General features: G+C 36.4%; 2 protein-coding genes across 2 annotated transcripts; both read left to right on the plus strand.

Moving 5' to 3' along the window:
- Positions 1-246: 246 nt before the first annotated feature.
- LOC134848233 (aly/REF export factor 2-like) lies at positions 247-2294 on the plus strand. Its single transcript, XM_063865617.1, has 2 exons — positions 247-658; positions 743-2294. Exon 2 carries the CDS (start codon positions 812-814, stop codon positions 1880-1882), a length of 1071 nt encoding a protein of 356 aa, XP_063721687.1. The 5' UTR covers positions 247-658; positions 743-811; the 3' UTR covers positions 1883-2294.
- Positions 2295-13450: 11156 nt separating this feature from the next.
- Positions 13451-20536, plus strand: LOC134848235 (lanC-like protein 3). Its single transcript, XM_063865618.1, has 6 exons — positions 13451-13700; positions 13963-14223; positions 18589-18861; positions 19152-19423; positions 19725-19897; positions 20300-20536. The coding sequence occupies exons 1-6, from the start codon at positions 13544-13546 to the stop codon at positions 20430-20432; spliced, it is 1269 nt and encodes a 422-aa protein (XP_063721688.1). The 5' UTR covers positions 13451-13543; the 3' UTR covers positions 20433-20536.
- The last annotated feature ends 2135 nt before the right edge of the window (positions 20537-22671 follow it).

Genomic DNA, 22671 nt, shown 5'->3' on the forward strand with positions numbered 1-22671 from the left:
ATAGGGATAATTAAGAGCAAGTTGAGCTGTTTTTGATATCATGATAAAATAGTCAGTGTGTTCAGACCAATTTATATTTATATTTCATTGGACGTTCCAATCCGTAGAATTAAGCTAAACAACAACATGTTGCTGCGTGCAAGGGGACCAAATATTAAAATCCCCCATAGCTCGCGTGGTCCATGACTCATATACTATAATTATTGGTTGGAGCTCAAGCAAATTTTATTACTTGTGTTCGGTCCTTATTGCGTCAACGTGTTGTAAGCTTAGCCACATTTCTTTGTTTCCAGTTCAGATAAAGTTGCACGCAGTCGCTTCGATAAGCTAAGCTCCTGTGCGAAATTTGCGTCTATTTCCTGTTTCTGATCTACTTTCCATATTTTATCCTGAACAGTAACCGTGTTGCGTATTTCATTTTCCTTAAATTTGCAATTGCATTCTGTTCCCTTATTTTCTGAATTGCACGTTTTTTGTATATCTGAATTGAAGCATAAGAAACAAGTTAGTCACTCCTTTTAAACAGAATTTACACCGACTTTACGCCTCAAATTTTTGGTCCAAATATTTAGTTTTGATCAAAATTTAATTGACCACTGGTGTCGGACATACTACAGGAAACAAGCAAATCAACATTTGTTCATCGGGTTTCACAAAGGTACTTTAATGGTTAATATGTTCATTCCGCCTCCTGAACAAAGTTCAGACGATCAAGTTGTTCACATATGTTTCCTTTTTTCAGAGAGTAACGACTCCGTTTTCCCAAATTTTTCAAATCTAAAATTGAAATCTACCGGAAAAATAAGTAAGAATGGATCAAACTTTGGATCAAGTCGTCAAATCGAAAAACATCAGATTCAACGGAAAGATGGTTGGCACTGGGCAGCAAAAGAAGCAGTTCAATAATCAGAATCAGGGTGGCGGAAAAATGTTCTTCCAGAACCGAAAACAGGGCTTCAACCAGATGCGACCAAAAGGTAATGTTGTTCGAAGCTTCGGCGGGTTCGGAGGCATGAAGCGTCAACAGTTCAGACGACCTGGCTTCGGAAACAACATGTACCAGCGTCAGAACCAACAAGGCGGTATGATGCGACAGAACTTCAACCCAATGCGACGAAACTTCAACAATTTCAACAACGGCGGGTTCCAACAGCGAAACCAGGGATTTGTCCAGCAAGTGCAACAATTCAGAAGGCAACCTTTTAACAACAATCCATTCATGGGAACTCAAATGAGATATAACAACAGACCTCAACAACAGCAGATGCAACAGAATCAGAATCGCTCATTTGGTAATAACATGATGAACAAACCACAAACCCCGCCAACCAAGCTGTACATCTCGAACTTGGATTTCGGAGTCACCAACACCGATCTGAAAGAGCTGTTCTTCGAATTCGGTCCAATGGTCAGATACGGGGTCAATTTTTCGGCAGCCGGACGATCAGTGGGATCCGGAGAAATAGTCTTCAGGAACCATATCAGCGCCGTCAAAGCTTACCAGAAGTACAACGGAGTCACCCTCGATGGCCGACCAATGAAGTTGGAAGTATCAGGTGGGCCTCAGCAACAACAGAGAACTCAACAGATGCAGAATAGACCGCAGCAGCAACAGGGTCAGCAGTTCAGACCCAAAATGCAAATGCGAGTGTCTCCTATGAAGCGACTGATGAACAACCGACCGGGTATGATGATGAACAAACAATTCGGAAAGTTCAACAAGAAGCCAGGGGGAATCGCAAATCAGCTGGTCAACAAGGCCAAGTTCAACATGATGAAGAAGGGACAGATGGGAGGCAAGAAGCAGATGATGATGAAGGGAACGCCAGATGCCAGCCAACTGGACGCTGATCTGGAGGCCTACGCCAACAGTAAGGATTAAGTATCTGCTATAGGTGTAAGAGTTCTCGTCCAAGAATTCTTATGCTAGCTAGCGGGCACATTTGTCCTAAGACTGTTGTTAGGTCCCCTCAGTCCTATTCCCACTGACAAAATTTCAAACTGAGATCTCATCTTGACTCGAACCTTTCCACTTCCTTCGTGCATGTTTTAGTTTTTGTTATAAAATCGTCGACACGTTCGGTCGCTCTTGAAATTTTTTGATTTTAAGAGTTTTCCGATTTTTAAATCGTTCTTCAACCTCTTGATCAAAAGGTTCAATCGATTGTTCGAAGGTTGATTTCAAAGTTAAATTATTGGAGATATTTTTGTGATTTTCAATAGAAACGATTTATTGTGTTGACTCAACTGAATATATGCTTCTTTTGCTAAAAAATTGAACTGTATTATTCTGACTTATTCTTTTCGATCATTGCTTTGATGATGGCATGCCATTTGAGGGCAACAAGTAGCCTTATAGCCATAGCCTCTTCGGAGTTGAATGAAACTTGAAGGCAAGTCCCTTGTTTCACTTGAGAGCAAGCGTAAATACGCTGTACAAAATTTGGCATCATTTGAGAGCAAAATCATGCCTTCTGTAGAAAACTTGAGCAATGATGCCCAAAACAGATCAAAATGTGATCTAAGCTCATTCGGCTAAAACCATGATGGCTAAAACCATGAAAACCGGATCAAACCATCAACTGATTTGAGTCCTTGAAGAATTCATGTCAACTTGGGCTTTAATTCAGCTCGATCATACCGAAAATATATTCGAGAAGCTGTCATTTCCATTACTTTGACAGCAAATTTATAATGCCAAAAATACTGGCAGCAATAATATTTTTGAATGGCAGAAATATTCTTTTGATGAATACAAATGGCAATGAACAAAAATAGGCTGCCTTGAAAAGCTGTTTTTAAGCTGCTATTTTTGCCAAGCAATGATAATTAATGTCGTTTAATGTCTATTGGTTCAGAAGTAATTAATGATCGTTTGAAAATTACGCTACCATAATTGAATGAAACTGGGCAGGCAACCCTGAATAATTTTTGTCATCTAAAGATTTTCAATTGCAATAATCCGGACCGGATGACAGAGTTAAGAATTCTCATATTCTAAGGGTTCTTGAATCTTTTCAAATGGTTCACAATTTTCAACATTTTTTGTAAATTTGGGTATGCAAAGTGCAACTTTGCGTCATATCATTTTGATTTTCTCGAGTGTCAAAAAATGAATTAATTAGCATTGATTATATTGTTTATTTTCCGATCAATCTTAAACCATGCGCAATTAATCATATAACTGGCCTGACTTGATTTCTTAGACCACTTGAAAGTTGCCGGCCTAGCAAATTTTTGTTCGGGCACTGTTGCTTAGGCGCCTTTTTTGAAGCTGTTTCTAGTTCCGACCACTGAAAATGGGGAGGGACTCTATTTTCGAGTGTTTCAGCTTTTGTTTTCCACGCAAAATCAGGTACTAAATATAATCATTGGATGGATCGAGTGATTTATGATATAAGAGCCCTCTCAGTCGTGATTCAAACATTTAAAAAGTTGGCCTATTGTCGAGAAAAACCAGTTTGAAATTTTTATGATTTTTGGTCTAATTTCGAGCGAATAAGGTGAGCGAGCAAGCTTGTTTTGTTTTTCAACCAAAAGCCTTGAGCACAAATAATTATCGTAATGCGGGATGGATTTTTCATATTAAATCTCTTTCAGTACTGATCAAAACGACATTAAAAAAATTTCAAACAATTCTCAGAGCAGAAAAAAACCAGTTTAAAATTGTGAGTTTTATTCTAACTTCGAGCGAGTAAAGCAAGCGAGCAGGCTTATTATAGAAGGATAAGCCATAAAATTTAAGTTTTTTTCAGTAAAAATTTTTAGCGCCATTTTTGAAATAAAAAACTTCGAAACAATTTCTACGGATTCGAATCAATTTCTGCCAAAAAAATTTTGTTTTTGATTTTTTTTGTTGTCATTTTTCTGGAATATCAAACTGGAATATAGCCTTTTTTCTAGTTATCAACTAGTTTAACAAAGTGCAAGATGGACAATGCATGTTCTTGCAACTACAGTGAATTAAAACTTTTTTTTCTAAAATCATATCTTTTTCGGCTTAACTTGTATCTGCTCAAAGATTGTCGCCTTTGTTTGCTTTCGTAAATTTTGTTCTGTTGTTGCTAATTTTAAATTCAAGTGTCTGGCATGTTTGTCTGGAATGAACTTCAATCGAGACATATGAAAGATGATATGTCCTAGTTTTTTCAATTTTTTTTTGGCTTTTCATGTTTGTTGTATCGCAAGTGGTGCGAAGCTCCGCTTCGCCTCAGTATTTAAAGAATATGATGGGAACATTCGGTGCTACTTGCACAGTAACCGGCCATCCTTGTTGAATTTTGGTTTTGGAAACAATTTTTTTGGGTCTACTATGACTATATTGTAACGTAGTGCTACATGCATTGGTTTATTATGTATATCAATGAAAATGGAGATGATTTTTGTCTACTGGAGCGTTTGTTTTGTTTTTGCAAAGTGTAAATGAACGTAGTGAAAACACTTACATAGGCTTTTATGATATTTTTTCCGGAAAACTTCCTAAAACTTGTTCGAGCCATTTATGGTCTTTTGCGGTTTCCGGTTTGACTTCTATTCTGAAATTTCTTTAAACAATGATTGATGGGCAAAATACTTTCTTCATGAACAAAAAACAAATGAATAGTAGTGATTGAATTAGAAGTCATTCGATTTCTTTTTTGTTCATTTGTTTGTTTGTCTTTCTTTATCTATGTTTGTTTAGTTGAATGAAAGCAATGAATACTTTTTTATATAGGTCTAGTTTTTTTTCAGGAAAAAGTTGAAGTTTCACCCTATTGTGTGTTTTATATTTTGGTGGTTAACTTTTGAGGTTTACGCTTGCGACTACCCAGCGATGTCAAACCGGAACAACAGCGATATCAAATCGGAGCTATCGTTTGTTTCGAGTGTGTAAAATGAACTTTTACGAACCAAGAGTTTGTTGGAGAATGGCTAGTCGTCTCTTGAAATACTGTATAATCTTTAGAAAATATGAAATGTAATTTTAAGTCATTTTTTACTCCCGATCACTGACATTTGTTTTGTATTGCAAGTGGTGAGAAACTCTTCTTCGGCTCTGTGTTTTAAAGTTCACCGTCCAATTCATTAAACAAATTTGCTAGCAAACTACACTCTGCAATAACAAGTGTTATTGACCATTCTACTTTCAGAAATGGCTTTTCATTGTAAGTAATCTCAATGAAATAAAAAAGTTACCTGTTGATACAGTTTTCTCACAATGGGTTTTTTTGCCAAAAAAAGTGTTAACGATAAACGTTTGAAAACTTGAAACTTGAGTGTTTATGATAAACTTGAAAATTCAAACGATTGAAGGAGATATAATTGTTTTGAAGCTCTGTTGTTTTATTGCAGCGATTGGGTAGTACTTTTATTTCTAGAAGAAAGTCTACAATTTCGGTAGGATAGAATTGTCAAAAAATGTTAGAGTCAAAGAGCTAACCGTAAATTTGTCCCATGAACTAAATTAAATGCCTTCAAAGAAAATTGTTTTGGAAATAATGTGCAATTTGAAATGAATACACAAATCAAACTTCAAACAATAAAATGCTAACAAAGATAGCTTAAATAATTTTAACAACAATTTTTTATGAATTTTAAAGCAGCTACGGATACGATATACAGAAGCCTAGAAACTTTTATCATGGGCCTATAATACAGTTAATTACACTTGCGAGAGCAAGTGTCTTGTAATCGGGAATAATAAAAAGCAAGAAGGATTCGGACGAAAAATTGTTAAAGAAAAAAGTCTTCTACCCATAACCATCTTTTCTTACAAATCCTACTTGCTTTTTATTGAACCTTAACAACTTTCAGGTTCATTCCCACTTGGCCTAGAGGTAACGTGGTCGCCTTTGCGTGGTCGCCCTAAGGTCTCGTTCGAGTTGCTTCGGGGCCTTGTTTTTCTTTCAGTATGTATGAAATTCGATTTGAAAGAAGAAAAAATATCACCTTAGATGAAAAATGACAATTGGTGATTGAGCTAGTAACTGGAGTAGTACTTCTGGTGCCTAGTTTAGTCGCGAGCCGAGGAAGCTATGTCAGCTACTTAATTATTACACAATGTACTTTGAGTGGTGCGAATGATTTTTGTTCGTGGACCAGTCAGGATCCAGTGAGAGCTTTAGACTTAACTTGTTCCATGTTGACAAGTGGAAACGCAGCCCATTGCAATAACGGCGCTGAATTGGTGCATCGAGGCATTCAAACTATTGGTCAGGAAATCAGATAGTCCAAACAGTGCAACAATTATGTGCGCTAGTTCTGATCCAAGAGGGCCCGATGACAATAGTTGATGGCAAAAAAGATTTCAGATTTTTGAAGGGAATCAAAAATTATAGTCCTCGAAGCGCAACCAGTCCATCAAACTCGATTTATGTAATATGGCCGAAAAAAAGCTGTTAATTAAAAAAAAATGCAATCTGTTTTCGGTTGGAATCGGATATGGCAAAGATATGGGATACATATGTGTTGTCTGTAACTTGAGCAAGTGACTTGTAATCGGGAACTGGACTTTTTTTCCACGTAAACAACTCTTCTTAATTTTTCTGCCGACATGTTTATTTCTGACATGCTCAAAGGCTGAGATGCTCAATTTCTTAGAAAAAAGAACTACATTTCAAATCATAATAAAGAAAATCAGATTTACAAATATAATTATAGAAAAAATGATGAAATTTTTTCGATTTTGTTTTTTGTCCTAATTTCTGTCGACTGACTTACCGTTTTTTTTCAAATGCAATTGACAGTATCTCGCGAGCGTTTCAAGCGGTTCTTTTTACACTAGCGATCAGCTTAGTGTATTATTTTGAACCTTCTTTTTTCTAACCTAACTCGCAAATAAAAGTGTTCATTAAAAATTTTCACTTATTTGGAAATTTCACTGTAGCATTGGAATTGCATAGCATCTGTTGTCTGCTTTTATTGTGGCTAGTGTTTAGTAAATTTTAGGTTTCCGTGGTTGAGTGGTTAAGGTGTAGACTCTTAATATTTTTAACAAGTTTTTCTTAGCTTGACTATTTTTTTATGTGTACAGTTTCGTTTTTGGCTTAACGAAGGTCGACCCATGTTTTTTCATCTTAGTTGCCGCTCTTTCATGAATCTCATTGTTTCTTAAGGCTGTTTACGGTCATCGTCCGAGACAAAGACATGAACAGTTTGTAGATAGTTTCTTGGACTTTTTTCAAGTTAATTTTTCAGCTCAATTTTGAAAAAAAAGACTTACTCCTTGTTCAAATTTTGTAATGCAATGTTTTCATTGAATCTCGGGTGTTGCGAATCTCCACTTCGTCTCTGTGCAATAATAATGTATTTTTCGATACAGTTGAAAAATGGATAAACTCGCACAAAACTTGTTTTTTTAGTGGTTTGATGCAGCGTGCTAAACAGCAATTCCTGCAGATGATCTTTTTTTAAACAAAGCTGAATACTTACTGGAATTGAAATCATCGGAAGTTTTCTCTTTGAATTAATGTACAGTCTGGGTGCTTAGCGATCATGTTCCATATTAACACCATGAAAAAAAATTCAACATTTTTGATCTGAGTGTTGAAAGAAAGATCTGCGGCTTTAGTTGCGTTCATCATAACTATTTTTCAGTCTTGATTCGAATTCCAGAATAAGATTTCGTAAAAGTCTTAAGGTAGAAAACAATGAGTCTGCATACGATTTTTTTGCTAAGATGAAGCAAATGGTTTTTAGTATGTTTTCTCTACCTTTTTCTGGCGTTTTTAAATTATCACCCAATGACTTTTTAAATGATTTTCTACCTGATAAAGTTAGTCTACCTTAAACACACTCCGGAGATATCTCACTGAGATCAAAAAATAGATTAAATTGTGATTAGACTATAGTAGCAATAAGATTTGAGTCTTCTGTAAAGTTCACCACAGAGAAATACAACTTTTTTCCTTGTGGTAATTTCCTCTGGCTTTTTTAGCACTAGGTGAGAAAAAAGGACTGAATAGTTTTAGGTTTTTTAATCAGAAAGATAAGAGACTTGGTAAAAGAAAGGACGTGGTAAAAGAAATTTTTATATAGTAAATGGATTTCAATATCGAAAAAAAAGAGATTCATGTCAATTTTTCCTCCGATATCTTGAGGAAAAAAACCCTTTAAACGAAATGTAAATTTTACTAGAAGCAGATCAGTGAATCAAATTTTTGAATTTTCACATTGATCTGCTATGATAGTACTTATTTTATCGATGGAATTGTATTTGAGTTTCTGATCATGAAACAACCGCAGTTATTTTCATGTTTTTGTAATACATAATTACGCTTGCGATTAGCAACCGTTATCAAACTGGAATATAGACGATTTTTGGGATGAACAACTTGTTTAACAGAATCACTTGTATCTTGTTTAATTTTGATTTTAATCTTTTATGCGTTCCCGGTCAACTTAGCCTGGTGTTAACGAATATGCCTGGGACGGCAAAGGTCCTGGGTTTGCATCTGAGCAGGACCTGTTTTTTTTTCAAACGGGAAATTCTCAGTTTCAAATAAAATAGTGGCGAATTATTTTGTTTGCTTATCTGTTGTTGGCTTTTTCTTTAGTGTTGGTTTTAGTGTTTGATTTACTTCTACAACTGATAATTTTACTTACTTTGACTTCGTATTTCTTTCTTTGTTTCGCTAAAAAAACATTCCTCGGCACAAATTGTTTGGTCCTATTTTTCACCGGCTTAGTGACCTAATTTCCACACAACCAATTTTCAAGACTTCTCTCCGCACTTTTCAAATTGGTTGTATGTTTACCAATCGGTTAGTTGACTTATATTTTTTAAATTTCTTTTCGTTTTCTCGAAAACTACCCCTCTAAAATTTGTGTTTTTGGTTTCAATGAAGAGAATGATTTTGAAAAGCTCCCCACATGAGCAACCAGCTAAGCCCAATTTTTTGAACACAAAGTTATGATCATCGGAGTAATCAATTTTTTTATTTTGACCGTTTTGTGAATCTTCTTAACTTTTCTCGAAAACTGAACTCTCAAATCTGATATTGTGGTTTCCATAGTTATAACGGGTAGTTAAAGCTCCTCTGCATTAGCGGCCACTCACAATCTTTTTACATATTTTTGGTTTGAGTTTTGGCCCTCGGAAAATCAAGTTTTTGGTTTGTTGAACGTTTGTTAAACTTTTTGGTAATTTTCAAATACTGCCCTGCCATATCTCAGTTTTAGGTTCAGTTCAAAGAACGGGTTGTGATAAGCTTATTTGCTTATGCGACTATTCCCATATTTTTCTGATACAAAGTTATGGCCCTTGAAAAAATAAAAAATTTTTGATTTTTTTGACAGTTGTATTTAAAAGTTTTTGAGTTTTCTCGAGAACTACTCTACCAAATCTGAGATTTCGGGTTCAATCTAAGTAACAGGCTAAGCAAATCTGTTCTGCATCAGCGGCTACGCCCTACTTTTCACACAAAAAGCTATGATTCTCGGAAATGTCAATTTTTTTGATTTGTTGACCATTTTTGGACTATGAAAACAACAGATTGTTAAAAGCCTATCTCTAAATATTGCTGTGATCAGTTCGTTTGAATAAAGTTGTGGCATTCAAACAAGTCGAAGTTTTGAAACGTTTTTTTTTGTTGAAATTTTGACTTTACGCGAAAACTGCCATGCCGATTCTCAGGTTGCTTTCACTCGAGAAACCCAGTTATGGGAATATTCTGTGCTTAATCGGCTATAACATGCTTTTTGTAGAAAACTTTTATGAATTTTGGAAATGATTTGACAGTTATTAGAGTCGTTTGTTTGCTCAATCAAATCTGGGTTTAAAAGTTCAACTGAAAAAACCGGTTGCGATAATGGTTTCTGCTGAAGCTGCGAATCCTTAGTTTTTTGAAGAGAAATGTTATCGCCTTGGGAAATTTTTTTTTACTCACGCTCATTTTCAAAGAAACAACTAAGGTTTTGATCACAGTCCGTTTTTTGAAATCACGTTTATCGTACCGCATCAGTATAGCAAGTTCATTTAAAATCAAACAGGCTTTTTGGTTCACCCAGTTTTTTCAACATTCAATTTTTTTCGGCTCATGTTTTTTCATGTTTGTGTTTTATTGCAAGTTGTGCGAAGCTCCGCTTCGACTCTGTGTACAATATAATATTGACCAGTTTCAAAGAGAGTAGTAGTGATTTAAATTAAGTTTCTTTTCGATAAGATTGCCTAAATTTATATATATATAAATTTTTCTATAGTCATGCTTAAAGCAAAGGAGCAAAAACCAACTAAAATCTAAAGTATTCACACCACTTTTTCTCGATATCGAGTCAATTTTTGCAATATCTTTTTAATAAGCAAATCTTGACAAATTATTCAAGTCTGATACCACACTTGGGTTTTGAAAATTTTTTTTCGGGTTTTGAAAAATTCGGCTAAAAAAATTTTTTCTCACGTCATAGTTCTTTCCCGCTCCGTGAGATTTGTCGGAACATTAAAACAAGTAGATAGCTTTCAACGATAGAATCTTGAAATTCATTGGTGATGATTTTTTTTTTTTTCGATTTTTTTACATCGATATCTCGCAAACTAAAAAGAAACATAGATATCTCGCAAGCCATTGTTCAGGAAAGATCCGCAACCCTGCCTATAAAACCCGACAGCATCCAAATACGGGTTAAAAAATTAAAATAAAAAAAAGTAAATTCAAAGCGAAGTTCTGAATTTCCTAGAATTTAGTTTGTTTTTTAATTTGTGCAGAAAAAGAAAAATTTGCTGACTGTTCATATGTATCTGGTGTTAAACAATTTTCGCATGATACGTTGAGAAGCTATGCCCCACGGTTTTGCAACGATGCAGATTCTTGAAACACACACGTTTTTTTGGAAGCTTGAAGTGATGATCTATAGGTATTATAATCAATTTCACTTTCTGCAAAAAATTGATTCAAAAAGTTATTTGAATGCTATTTGTTCACTGATCGGAGACAAAATTTTATTAGATCGTATTCATATAGTTTATGTGCCGACAATATCTTATTATGATGAAATTCATCTGAAGTTTAATCTGATTTTATTTGTACCTGAAAAGCGAACAAAAAACAATTCAACTTCGCAGTTGAAATTTTTTTTGATCGATTTTCAGGAGTGAATTTTACTGCTCAATTGGCGCACAGTTCAACATATTGCTTCCTCTAAACGTCATTCTTCTTTAAAGTTTATCCCATTAACGATTGATGTAACGTTTCTTAATGAATTTGATTTTTGTTTGATGCATATGAGTTTGTTTTTGGTTGAATTGTTGATGTTGAAAATGAATTGAGAATTTGTTATCGGTTTGAGTTTTGAACATTCAACGTTGAATTTTTCGAAAAACTTATGCAGCAGTTCAAATTGAAAGTTTTTGTAGATAAATATCAATTTATAAAACTCGTTGATTGATGTAGATCAGCATGTAGAGAGTTGCAAAAAGTGGAACAGACAACATGAATTAAAAAGTGTAAATGACCTATTTCAGACAGTTTTTGCATGCAAAAGTTGATTTTTCTGACGGAAACTATAACTCAAGGTTATCTAAAAATTCAAAATAGTATGCAAAAGTTGCATTAAATTGGCAGATTGCTCTGGTTAATTATTTTTGTCTGTTAAACTTATTATATAAAGAGAGTTGCAAAAAGAGAGCAATCAGTCAATTTTGAGCCTTTTTTGACATGCTAATTTGAGTTTATAGTGACATTGAGACATATTTCTTTCTTAAAAACTAGCTTTTGTGTGCCAAATTTGCCTGAAACCTTTCAAATTTTCGAAATAAATCTGACCTTTAAGCTGAAATTTATTAGAAAAAGTTCTTAGCAGCTTCGCGCTTACTTTTTTGGCGGCGATTTATGTGTTTATATTCTACTGAAAAATTGCACGTCTTGATTGACCTAAAAAAAATTGACCTCTCAAAAAAAACCGTTTGGGTCTGCTCTTGTGACAGTTCACATGCAATGGTCAAAAATTTGGTTGTAATTTCAATTTTTTTTTGGGTGCGGCTATTTTAGAAGAAAACTTTGTAAGGCGAAAAAAAACTTAACAATAAGCGATAATTTTGTTCAAACGGCATATCAGCGGTAAAATAGTGACCACTGCAGTCGCGCCAACGTGTTGGGAGCTTGCCAACAGGGTGCGACTCTATGCAAAATGTAGAGCCGGCGACCGTGAAACGACAAACGGCTTTACAGTCTTTAACCGCTTCATGTCAGTGTCGTCTGGAGAATTAGGGGGATTTCTACTGCAATATACTTTTTATCAAAATGTTCGCCTAATTTGAACACAATTTTTTCCGCCCAACATACTTTTTGCCTAATATATACAACCAGATTTATTTCAGAAATTCTAGACGTTCGATAAATTTGTTTAAAGTTATATAGTTAATGCCAAATTGTTGGCAATGTCAGTGACCTTGAGCAATTTAAGTTGTCAAAAACTACAGCGTTTTAGGTTAATGAGTTTGTAGTACACCATTTTAACGGGTGCCGGACATCAAGCCGACGGGAATTCAAGCCGAATCGTAAAATTAGGGACTTCAAGCCGAATAGTTCCTTATAAACTCGTGAATCGTGAAATATGATTAATTTGAAAACTTTTTTGAAGAATTTCTGAAGTTCATGATCTTTCTTCACAAGTTATTGGCGTTTTCATAAAATTTAAGCCTCCAAATGATTTTTCGGAAAGTTGAAAAGTAAAACATGGTTGAAGGCATTTTTCATGTTTATAATTTATGCATTTCAAAAACCGGCTGATGTTATTAACGGATGCCAATCACAAGTGGTGCATTGTCATGAATTACGGGCTCTTTTCCAGTTTCCCCCCTTTCATTTTTTCTGAAATTCATTACATGAAAGTCTTTTAAAAATAATTTTTAATGTTATAAACTGCATTAAAACGTGTCAGCGTGAACAGTTGAACAAATTTTCACAACATTTTTAACATGAAAATTGCCGTGTGAACAATTTTTGAACATCTCTTTTTGTAATTTAACAAGGGGGGAACTGGAAAAGAGCCGAATTACGTTTATTATGGACTAAACTTGCCAAAATTTTTGAAAAATAACGTGTTTTTGAGGTGCTTGTAAAGTTTTAATTTCGGCTTGAAGTCCCTTCGGCTTGAAGTCCCGTCGGCTTGTTGTCCTAGACCCCATTTTAACACGTTGAAATCAATGAAACTAAAATCCGACGTCAGAATAAGCAGTTTTATAATAATTTACTTCGTATAGATAAGTTGACCGTAAAGAATTTTGCCTACAATTTGACATTGACTATAATGGGAAATTGTGTCATTATCATTGTTGTTGAGGTTGAACTTTGAGCAGAATGGTCCAAGAGCAGAAAGCTGAAGCAATGTTAAGATAAAAGTACTTATCCTAATGGAAACTTTCCCAGTCGAATGCGTTGGGCGCGCTCTGTGCGGATAACCACCCATCTTTTGGGACCGACAATTATACAACACATATTTTCGTAATGCTTTCGGACCATTTTTTTTGTTGATTGGCCTCCTTTTTTCATTTGAAGTCTTGAAACATCATTGTTCTCTTTAAAATTAATTCGACTTTCTAGGAAGTTAATGTGAGAAGCGGCTCGAAATGGCATCAGTTCGACGTTTTGAAAATAACCTGGGCGACTATTACGAGGGGGTGACTGTGCGTCCAGACGTTGCGATGCTCAAAGGGAAGATCATGGATTTGGCGAATCAGATGATCAATAAGTTCCCGCCAGTTCCCAAAAACCCCGCCACAGAAGGTGAGGTCTTTGAATTGCCTAAATGATTCTTAAGTAATCTAGGCTCTTATGATTGAGATAAGCGAAGAGTCAAAATTTTGTCGGATGTTTTTTTTAAAGATTGTCAATAAAGAAAATACTGGGGTTTTTACTGTGGGGTTTTTAGCGGTGGTTATAATTCTAGCATTGGTTGACAATGTCCCAGATATTTTGAGACTGCAAACAAGTACTATGCCGGGTGTCCAAAATGCTTTCAGTAAATGTCTAACTAGATTTTTTTCAGGCAAAGCAGAAGGCTCACTGTATGTGGGTCTAGGTGGAATGGCATACAGTCTCTGGCACATAGCGAAGTCAGGCATATTACCTGAACACAATTCAAGACTTCTTCAGACGGCTAAAATGTACATGGAGATAGCACTGGGCAAGATCTTCCTCAAACACGTAGACGCATTTGACGAGGTAGCTTTTCTATTGGGCAATGTGGGAAACTACTTGGCCGCTGCCTTCATTTACGAGTCACTCGGCGAGAAAGAGAAATTACGAGGTTAGAACGAGTTGTTTTTGGCGTCGTAATTTCCCCAAGCATGAAAGGGCGATGCATTGCAAATACACAAAATTGATGGGAAAAAAGGTATCTGAACTTTTTATGATACTAAAGACCAGTGTTACGCGGAACTAGTAAGCTACCCTAGGCTGCACAACAGTCGTTTAAGCGAATACTATGTAAGAGAAATTAATCAATACTGAGCAAGAGTCTATAACTAGTTGCAGGTCTAGTTGTTACACTTGCGATAGAATGTGTTTTAAATGAAGAACTAGACAGTGTTTTTCAGGTTGACAACTTAATAATAATGAATTTATCTTGTTTTTCTGAGACTTCTCCAATACGGCATGATATTTATTGAGGTAGTGTACCCAATCTCTATAAGCAAGTGTTTTTGCGCGGTAATTTTTTGTATGTTTTACGAGGAAACTTACGTTTTCAGGAAAAAAATCAATCTTAAGGCCACGGAGTTTATTACGCTTGCAATTAGCAAGCGTTATCGAATCGGGTTGATATGTTACAAAAAGTGGTAATTTTGAACTATTTGAGTACTAGTGCATGTATTACTTTTGAGAACTATAATGCATAATATAGTAATTTTGTTTTCAATCAATTGTACATGCGTCTAAGATAGTTTTTGCATATACATAACTCTGTCAGATGAATGTTATTAAAAAGTTCAAACTTCTTCTGCCTAAGAATTTATATAGGCTTGGAAATAAATTATAAATACTGCTCGAAGTATAACAAAGCGCGATCCAGCTATTTAACTGGAATCTACCTCCTATTTACACAAGCATAGCTTGTGTTATACTATGAGCTTTCTTTTTTTCCAACCTAAGTCGCAAATATTGTTGCGATGGAATGGTTGCGACAAAACGCGTTTGTTTTGAGAGTGATACAGCTATTAAGTGCAGCCAATGCTATGGATATTAACAGAGACTATTATATTACAAATAGCACTTTAGCTTCAAGGTATCATGGTTCTGTAGCGTAGAGGTAGGGAAGGAGACCAGCAGCAAAAAAAGAGGGTTCGAACTTGAGCAGGGTCAGATTTTTTAATGAACTTTTTCGTATACAAGTTAAAATGCGTCCGCTCTATAAATTGAGGCATGTTACTTGGTAAGTTTCTTTTTTTTTCAAACTGACTGGTACTTTTAATGAGTCATAATAGGCTTGCGTCAGTTAGCAATTATGTAGACTCATCATTTGAGTGTGTAGACTCAAAGTTTTACTCATTCAGTGTTTTCCAGTAGCGTTGTCAGTCATATTTTTGCTTGTGTTATATAAAATGTTGTGGCCCTCGGAAACGACGATAATTGTTTTTTTTTACCGTTTTTCGAAACTATTTGACTTTTCTCGACAACTACCCTCCTAATTCTCCGGTGAAGTGGTCAATCGAAAAACCCAGTTTTGAAAATCTTCTCTGCTAACGCGGCAACGACTCTCTTTTTGCAGAAAAAAGTTATTGATTTCGGAAAGTCAAGTTTTTGCACATATGGCCGTTTTTTAGAAAATTTTGATATTTCCTATCAGCTACACTATTAAATCAGATGAATTCAATCGAAATAACAGTTTGCGAGAATTTTTTTTGCAGAAGCGGTGTCTCATTAATTGTTTGCAAGAAAAATGTTTTGGTCTTTGGTATTGTTCGAGTTTCTCGTAAATTTTCCACCTTCTCTAAATTTAATTGGGAAATGGTTTTAGTAGTAAACGTTTTGGGCAAAGTCCAATTTTTGAAGTGAACTATTTTCATCGCACATCGGTGTATGAGTTTATCAAAACACCTACCTCTTGCTTTAGCTGGGCCCCTAGTCATCTTTTTTTAACATTTTAAATTTTTTTCTTGTTTTTTTTTTTCGTTTGCTTCTGTGTGAATTACAATTTTTGAATGGCCGCAATAGTTGTATTTTTGGCCAGTGACTCAATTCGATTGAAGGGGACGTAAATTTCACTACGGTTTCACAAAGGTTTTCATACTTATATCGTCCAAAATTAAAAGCGACCAGAACGTTCTCTGTCCTGAATGGATCAAGAGAGACATCGATGGAGCGGTATCTTTTTATCGACCAGTAAGCGACTACTTGCCTCAAGCTGTCACGAGTGCTTTTATTAACCGCTGTCATTCGGAGTACGGCTTCAATTGTAGATAAAGTTAACTTTGTTCGATTGACTGTTTATCAGTTTAGTAATCTATCTATTTATCTATCTATTTATTTAAACGCAACGCCAAATGCTTTATGGGCCACATTTAAGCGATTTTCATTTGGGTCAATCGTTAACAAAAGGCGTTGTGGACAATGTTTAAGAGAAAGGCATCAATGTCCTAGAAGCTTCATTCACCCAAACGTCTCGCTTAATTTCAACTTGATGTTTATTAAGGTTAAGGTCGAATGTCTAGACGTCTTGGAAGTTTTGAGCAAAATGAAGGAGGGGGCTGGGCAGCGCAGGGCGAGTCAATGCAAGGCAGCGCAATGCAAGGCAGGGCAGGGCAGCGTAAAAGAATGCAAGGAGGGGCAACAGGAGAGCGCAAGGCAAGGCAGCGCAGGGTAGCCTAAGGCAGTTCAAAAAAATCAATATTCTAGAAGTTTTCAAATCCGAAGTCTGAATAAGTGTCTTAGATCAAGGCGAAATGTCCAGACCAGGTGAAATTTTGAACGCTGTGCAGCGCAAGGCAGTGTAGATCAAGGCAGAGAAACGCAAACCAAGGCAGGCAGCGTAAACCAAGGTAGGGCAGAACAAAGCAGGACAGCGGAATACAAGAAGGGTAAACCAGGTCAGGACAGGGCAGAGAAGCGTAAGGGAAGTTAAAGGCGAGGCAGGGCAGCACAAGGTAAGGTGGGGTGGTGTGAGGCAAGGCAGGGCAGCGCAAAGAGAGGATGGGAAACGTGAGTCACGGCAGCGCATGGCAAGAATTGGCAGGGCAGCTTAAGGCAAGGCAGGGGAGCGCAAAGCAAGGCAAGGCATGCCTGCACAACGCAGAGCAAGGACGACAGGGCAGAGCAAGGAGGACAGGGCAGAGCAGAGTACGGAGAGGCAGCGCAAGGCAAAGCTGGGAAGCTCAGGGTAAAAAGGAGCAAAACGAGGCGTAATATAGTAGAAACTTAGAAACTTTGATCAAGCCGAGGTCCAAATACGTTATTTTATTTTTCAGGTTTACGCCAGAGGTATTTTTTGATGAATCTTACATAGTTTAAATTTTTAAATCAAAGTTTTTGATTCAAAATTTTGTACTCGTGGGTGCATATTGATTGGGGCGTAGTTTAGGGCGTTGCAGTTTCTAGAAGCTCGTAATTAAGAAGATGTGAACGATTTTACGAATGTTTTAGAAATTACATTAAAGCTAAGAATTAAATTACGTTAAAGCTAAGAAAATATTTTAAACATGCGTTCAATTCGAATTTCTGAACCCATAATTGCTTGCTAACGGGTGTTTAGCTGAGGGTTGTGGTTCCAATACCCAGAATTCACTTGCCAGAAATTGTACTTGAGAAGGTATGAATGATTTCGATTTTTTTTATTTTGAAGGAGTCATATATAGGTAACAGTATCAATAGACCTACCATTGGTCGTCAATAAAGACAAAGTCGAGACGCTCAGAGGTCTGCAATGCTTTCAGATCGCTGCTGCTCGTCAGGTGATTGCCAGGCCGAAAGTTGTTTTTGCGCTGATCCATATTTTGAGGCAAAGGTAAATATGGGATTTTTTTCGCCTTTTCGCAACAGTCTACAAGCTCAGATTACCGCCGCGCACACCAATAGCAATTCTCATTCAATTCATTCTCAAGTCGTACACCTCAAGCAGGCACCATCTCACTTTCTGAGTCGACGTCAAAGAAGAATGGAGTTTCCTGGGTAGAGAGGCACGTTCCCTTTTCGTAAAGCGTGGCGCAGCTGCGCAGTCGAAAGATTTCGAAATTCTGACTTAGCTAGGTTTTTCAAAAGTTGGACTTCTCGTTTGCTACTTGGCAGCCGTCTTAATTTTTTCACCTTTTTGTGGACGCTCAATTGAGATGGTGTAGCTCTGTCCGAAACAAGCGGTTCACAGATGGAATAAGCTTGATTGTATGGTCCAGTGGTGGTATCGCGTTAATGAGAAAAATTAAGTGCTGATCTTTGAAATCCTTAATTCAAGTGCTATGCAATCGAGTTACCCGGTCTTTCCATCTTAAATTTAAAAATTTCAAAAAAGTTACCATTAGAAATTTTCTGCTCTATTAAATAGTTGTATTTGTCGTTTTTTCGGTCATTTTTACACTTTATTGGGTTGGACGAAGAACAAAGTTTTTAATTTCCAACTAGTACAGATGCGAACTGCGATTGCATTGTAAAATGCATGTTTTAAAGTGACATTTGGGTTGTTCAGATATGATTGTTCGTCTGGGTGCTGCAAGTGGCATCTGCGAGCCAATCAGATTCCACAAACACGGAAGTGACGAACTGTTCGTGGGCAGAGCGGGATATCTCACAGCCGTGCAGAGTGCGATTAGAGTGCTGGGTCAGGGATCACCCGTGCACAGTGCAACCAGACAGAAGCTGACCACTGCCATGTTGGAGAGTGGACTGTCCTCCGAGTCCCAATTTAGAAAGTCGGGACAGTGCCCTCTCATGTATGCCTACTACGGAGAGGAATACTTAGGTAACTGTGAAACTCATACTAAGCGTGGTTATGATGAATTCTTGCTTTAGGTGGAGTAGTAGTTTTTCAGCCGTGAGATTAATGGTGGAATTTTTTGGGTTTTGGACTGAAGTACTTTTTGCAGCCGAAATAATTTCTAGACGGATGGCTTACTACACCACCCTGCTAGTGCATGTCAATAAGCCAATAATTTGATTATAATGAGAACGCGTGTTTTCCTGAAGAACATTGACGTTTCAGATCTCTCGGTGTGCTTAACTAGAATTGTTAGAATGAAAATGACTGTTTAGGAATGGCTCATGGTCTCACGGGAATTCTACTAGCTCTGCTCAATGAACCATCAGTGCATGCAAATGCAGAGAGTATTCAGCAAGTGAAGAGATCAGTCGACTTCGTTCTTCAAACACAAGCTGCCAATGGAAACTTCCACCCGGGAACGAACGAACTGACGTTTCAGAGACCCCCCGAGCACGAACTTGTCCATTGGTGCCACGGAGCACCTGGTGTTATAAATTTGCTGGCCAAAGCGTACTTGGTGTTCAAAGAGGAAAAATATTTGCAGGTATGTCTATAGAATCTGCACGGAGCCCTTATTTAGGTTGTCAATCAAGTTTTTGAGATTCGAAACCAGCTAACTGTGGCAAATTAATTAGATCAGCTATCTTGTTTCAATTATGCAAAAATAGCTTGAGTGTGTGGAGACTATAGTGTTCTTAATTCGTATCTGATTCGTCTGACTTTTGTGTTTTTATGGAAATTTCCTCCAAGTGAACGCTTCAATGATTGCACTCCGATGGTCCTATGAATAGATCATCCTATGACTATTTCGTATAACAATCTGATGAAGTTCTTATTTGATACAGGGTTGCATCAAAGCGGCTGACTGCATATGGAAGCGGGGACTGATTAAAAAGGGACCTGGTATCTGCCATGGAATAGCGGGTAATGGGTACGCGTTCCTCCTCATGTACAGACTGACTGGGGATGACATGTACTACCACCGAGCACTTCAGTTCGCTCAATTCATTTTCACTAGGTAAGTTGGGACAATTCCTAAGATTGAAGCACTGATTACCCGATAAATATGTTAGCCAATCAAATTTCAGTATTCGAAAATCTGATAGAAGTATCCAAAAACCTGGGAAATCGGTCTTTTTTGGACTGCTTGAAGGAAGTTGATTATTTGACATTTTTGCTTGTTTGGTCCTTGTAGTTCAACTATAGTCACCGGTGAATCATTGCTGTTTTCGATTAAAATTTTGTGTCCGAATAGCTCCTAAAAATATGAGGTTAAATGATAATTCCGAGTATCTACGAGGACTTCTGCAAATGTGCTCATAAAACTATATTGATTCCTAAGTTGAAACACTAGTTATATGACCCAACTCCAAAGTAAAGTGAGAAGGTTTGCTAGTAAATTCATGTTCCCTTGTTTCAGTGATTTTGAGATGGGCGCTCGGAGTCCAGACGAACCCTGGAGTCTGTACGAGGGATGGGCAGGAACAATTTGCTTCCTAGTCGATCTACTACAACCGAACAAAGCAGAGCTGCCGTTCGCACATGTCTTCTGATCTGTCATCAAACACAATCATTCTCAATGAAATTGTAAATCGAAATTTGTATATCTTTGTACATATGATAGTTTAAATTTACCAAAAATAGTTTTTGAAAAATGTGCGTGTTTTTGTTTAGGATTCGATGAACGTAGTTCAGTTTCTTATATAGGTCATGATGATTTTTTTTGTTTTTTTTCATGAATTTTTTTTTCGCGGTTTGACTTCTGATTTCTTTCTGGTTTTAGTTCATTTCCTTTGTTAAAAGGAAGGCCAATTCTAGTATCGAACAGCAAGTGTTAAGGTCACGAAAAACGTGATCGTCTTCTAGTTTTGAAAAAAAATTTAGTTCTCAGATTTTTCAGCGAAACAGAAGTTCACTTATTGATGCAGTTTTCTCAAAATGAGTCAGTTTATCAAAAAAGTGTCAATCATAAATTGTTTTGGAATCACAGAGCTCTAAAGCCATCTATTTTTGTCTTTGAAAATCGAAAGTTTGAAAATCGATCAGATTTTTCCAAAAATGTCAGTATTCTTTTTGTTTACTTGCATTCATTGTCTCTTTTCCAATTGTCTGTTGGCTATTATTGTATCTTTCTGAAACGATGCAATTTACTAGAGGGAGATAAGGGTAAATGTCGGAGGGCAACAGAAACTTCTCTCTATGCCACACTCACACTTTTCTAAGAAAAATGTTTAACGTCAGGATTTTCGAAACACATGTATGTACCGTACCATATTCTTCTGCAAGGTTGGTTTAGACAAACAGCCAAAATGACCTCGATTTGTAATATTTGCCTTGAAAAGTTATCACACCACAGAATTTTTTGTTTATTAAGAATCGATGAACGTAGTTCAGACTCTTATAAGTCTCGTGAACTTATGGCATGTTTAAGAGTAATAAACCTAGAGCGCACTCTCATATAGGTCTTGGTGATTTTTTTTTCAAGAAAAAGACTTCTTCGGGCTCAAATTTAATTTTTGCGGATCGACTTTTGTTTTATTTTTAAGTTCAGTTCATTTCTTTTGTTGAAAGGAAAGCAAACTCCATTATCGAACAGCGAAATTTAAAAGGGCACGAAAAACGTGATCGACTTCTAGTTTCGATATGGAATTTAATTTTCAAATTTCCCAGTGAAATTAAAAGTTTCCCTATTGATGCAGTTTTCTGAAATTGGGTTCATTTTATCGAGAAAGTGTCAGTGATGAATTGTTCTAGAAATTCAAAGAGCTTCAAGTGAGTCTGTTTTTCCTTTAAAATTGGTTAAAAAAAAATAAGTTAGTTTTTTTTTCTGTGTAATTGCGTTCATTGACTTTTGTCCAGCTGTCTGTTGGCTATCCTTGTATTTTGTTTTTGTTTGGACCCGATGTGGACGTTTGGAGAAACTTTGTCTTAAATGTTTTCAATTTTTTTGTAAAGTTTTTTTCCACTCCAAATTTGGTACCTAAAATAATCATCGAAACGGGTCGATTGATATAGCAACTTTAAGCATTTTTAACCTTAATTCGAGCTACAGACCAAATTTTTAAAGGTTATTGGCGTTTCGAGAAAATCGGTTTGATATTTTGGATTTCAGTCTATTTTCGGGCAAATAAAGCGAGAGATCAGGCTTAAAATAGTGCAATAAGCCATTATATGAGTTGTGAAAAGTTAATTTTACTGGAGTCAAATTCAGTTTCGGAGTTTTTTCCTTGGAGAAACATTTTTGTCCAATATGCGTAATTTGATATGTCGAATAAGCCTAAGTTTTCCATGAATCAAAAACGAAACAATTAAAAAAAAATTAACTTTTTTCTTGTGCTCGGCGCTTTTTAAAACCGGCTATCATTGTTATTGCTTTTTTATTTTAGAGCAGAAGAGTCACAGAAGTGCATAGTTTGGAAAACGAACGTTTCACTTGCGAGAGCAAGTGACTTGAAATCGGATGGTTGACTTTTTTCCCGAAACATTTTTTTTACCAACTGTAAGAAATTGAACCTGATTTGCTATCGAAACAATTTATTCGATCCTTTTCACTCGAACTAGAGGTGTTACGAGCGCATTCGCACGGCGAGGTGTGCTGTTCGAATCCTGGTCTGTTCTTGTTCTTTTTCAGTATGCATGAAATTTAATTTTTGTCTAAGAAAAATGGAATAGTCGGACCTCCGTTTATCTGTACACTTTTTGTCGGCTTATTTTTTTTACTTTAAGTGATAGTCGCTCTGGTGCTTATTTTTGATTATCCAAGTTGGTAAATTTTAGAAGATCAAATGCTTT

The sequence above is a fragment of the Symsagittifera roscoffensis genome, chromosome 6 (genome assembly GCF_963678635.1).
Source record: "Symsagittifera roscoffensis chromosome 6, txSymRosc1.1, whole genome shotgun sequence".
In the NCBI taxonomy this organism is placed as follows: domain Eukaryota; kingdom Metazoa; phylum Xenacoelomorpha; order Acoela; family Convolutidae; genus Symsagittifera; species Symsagittifera roscoffensis.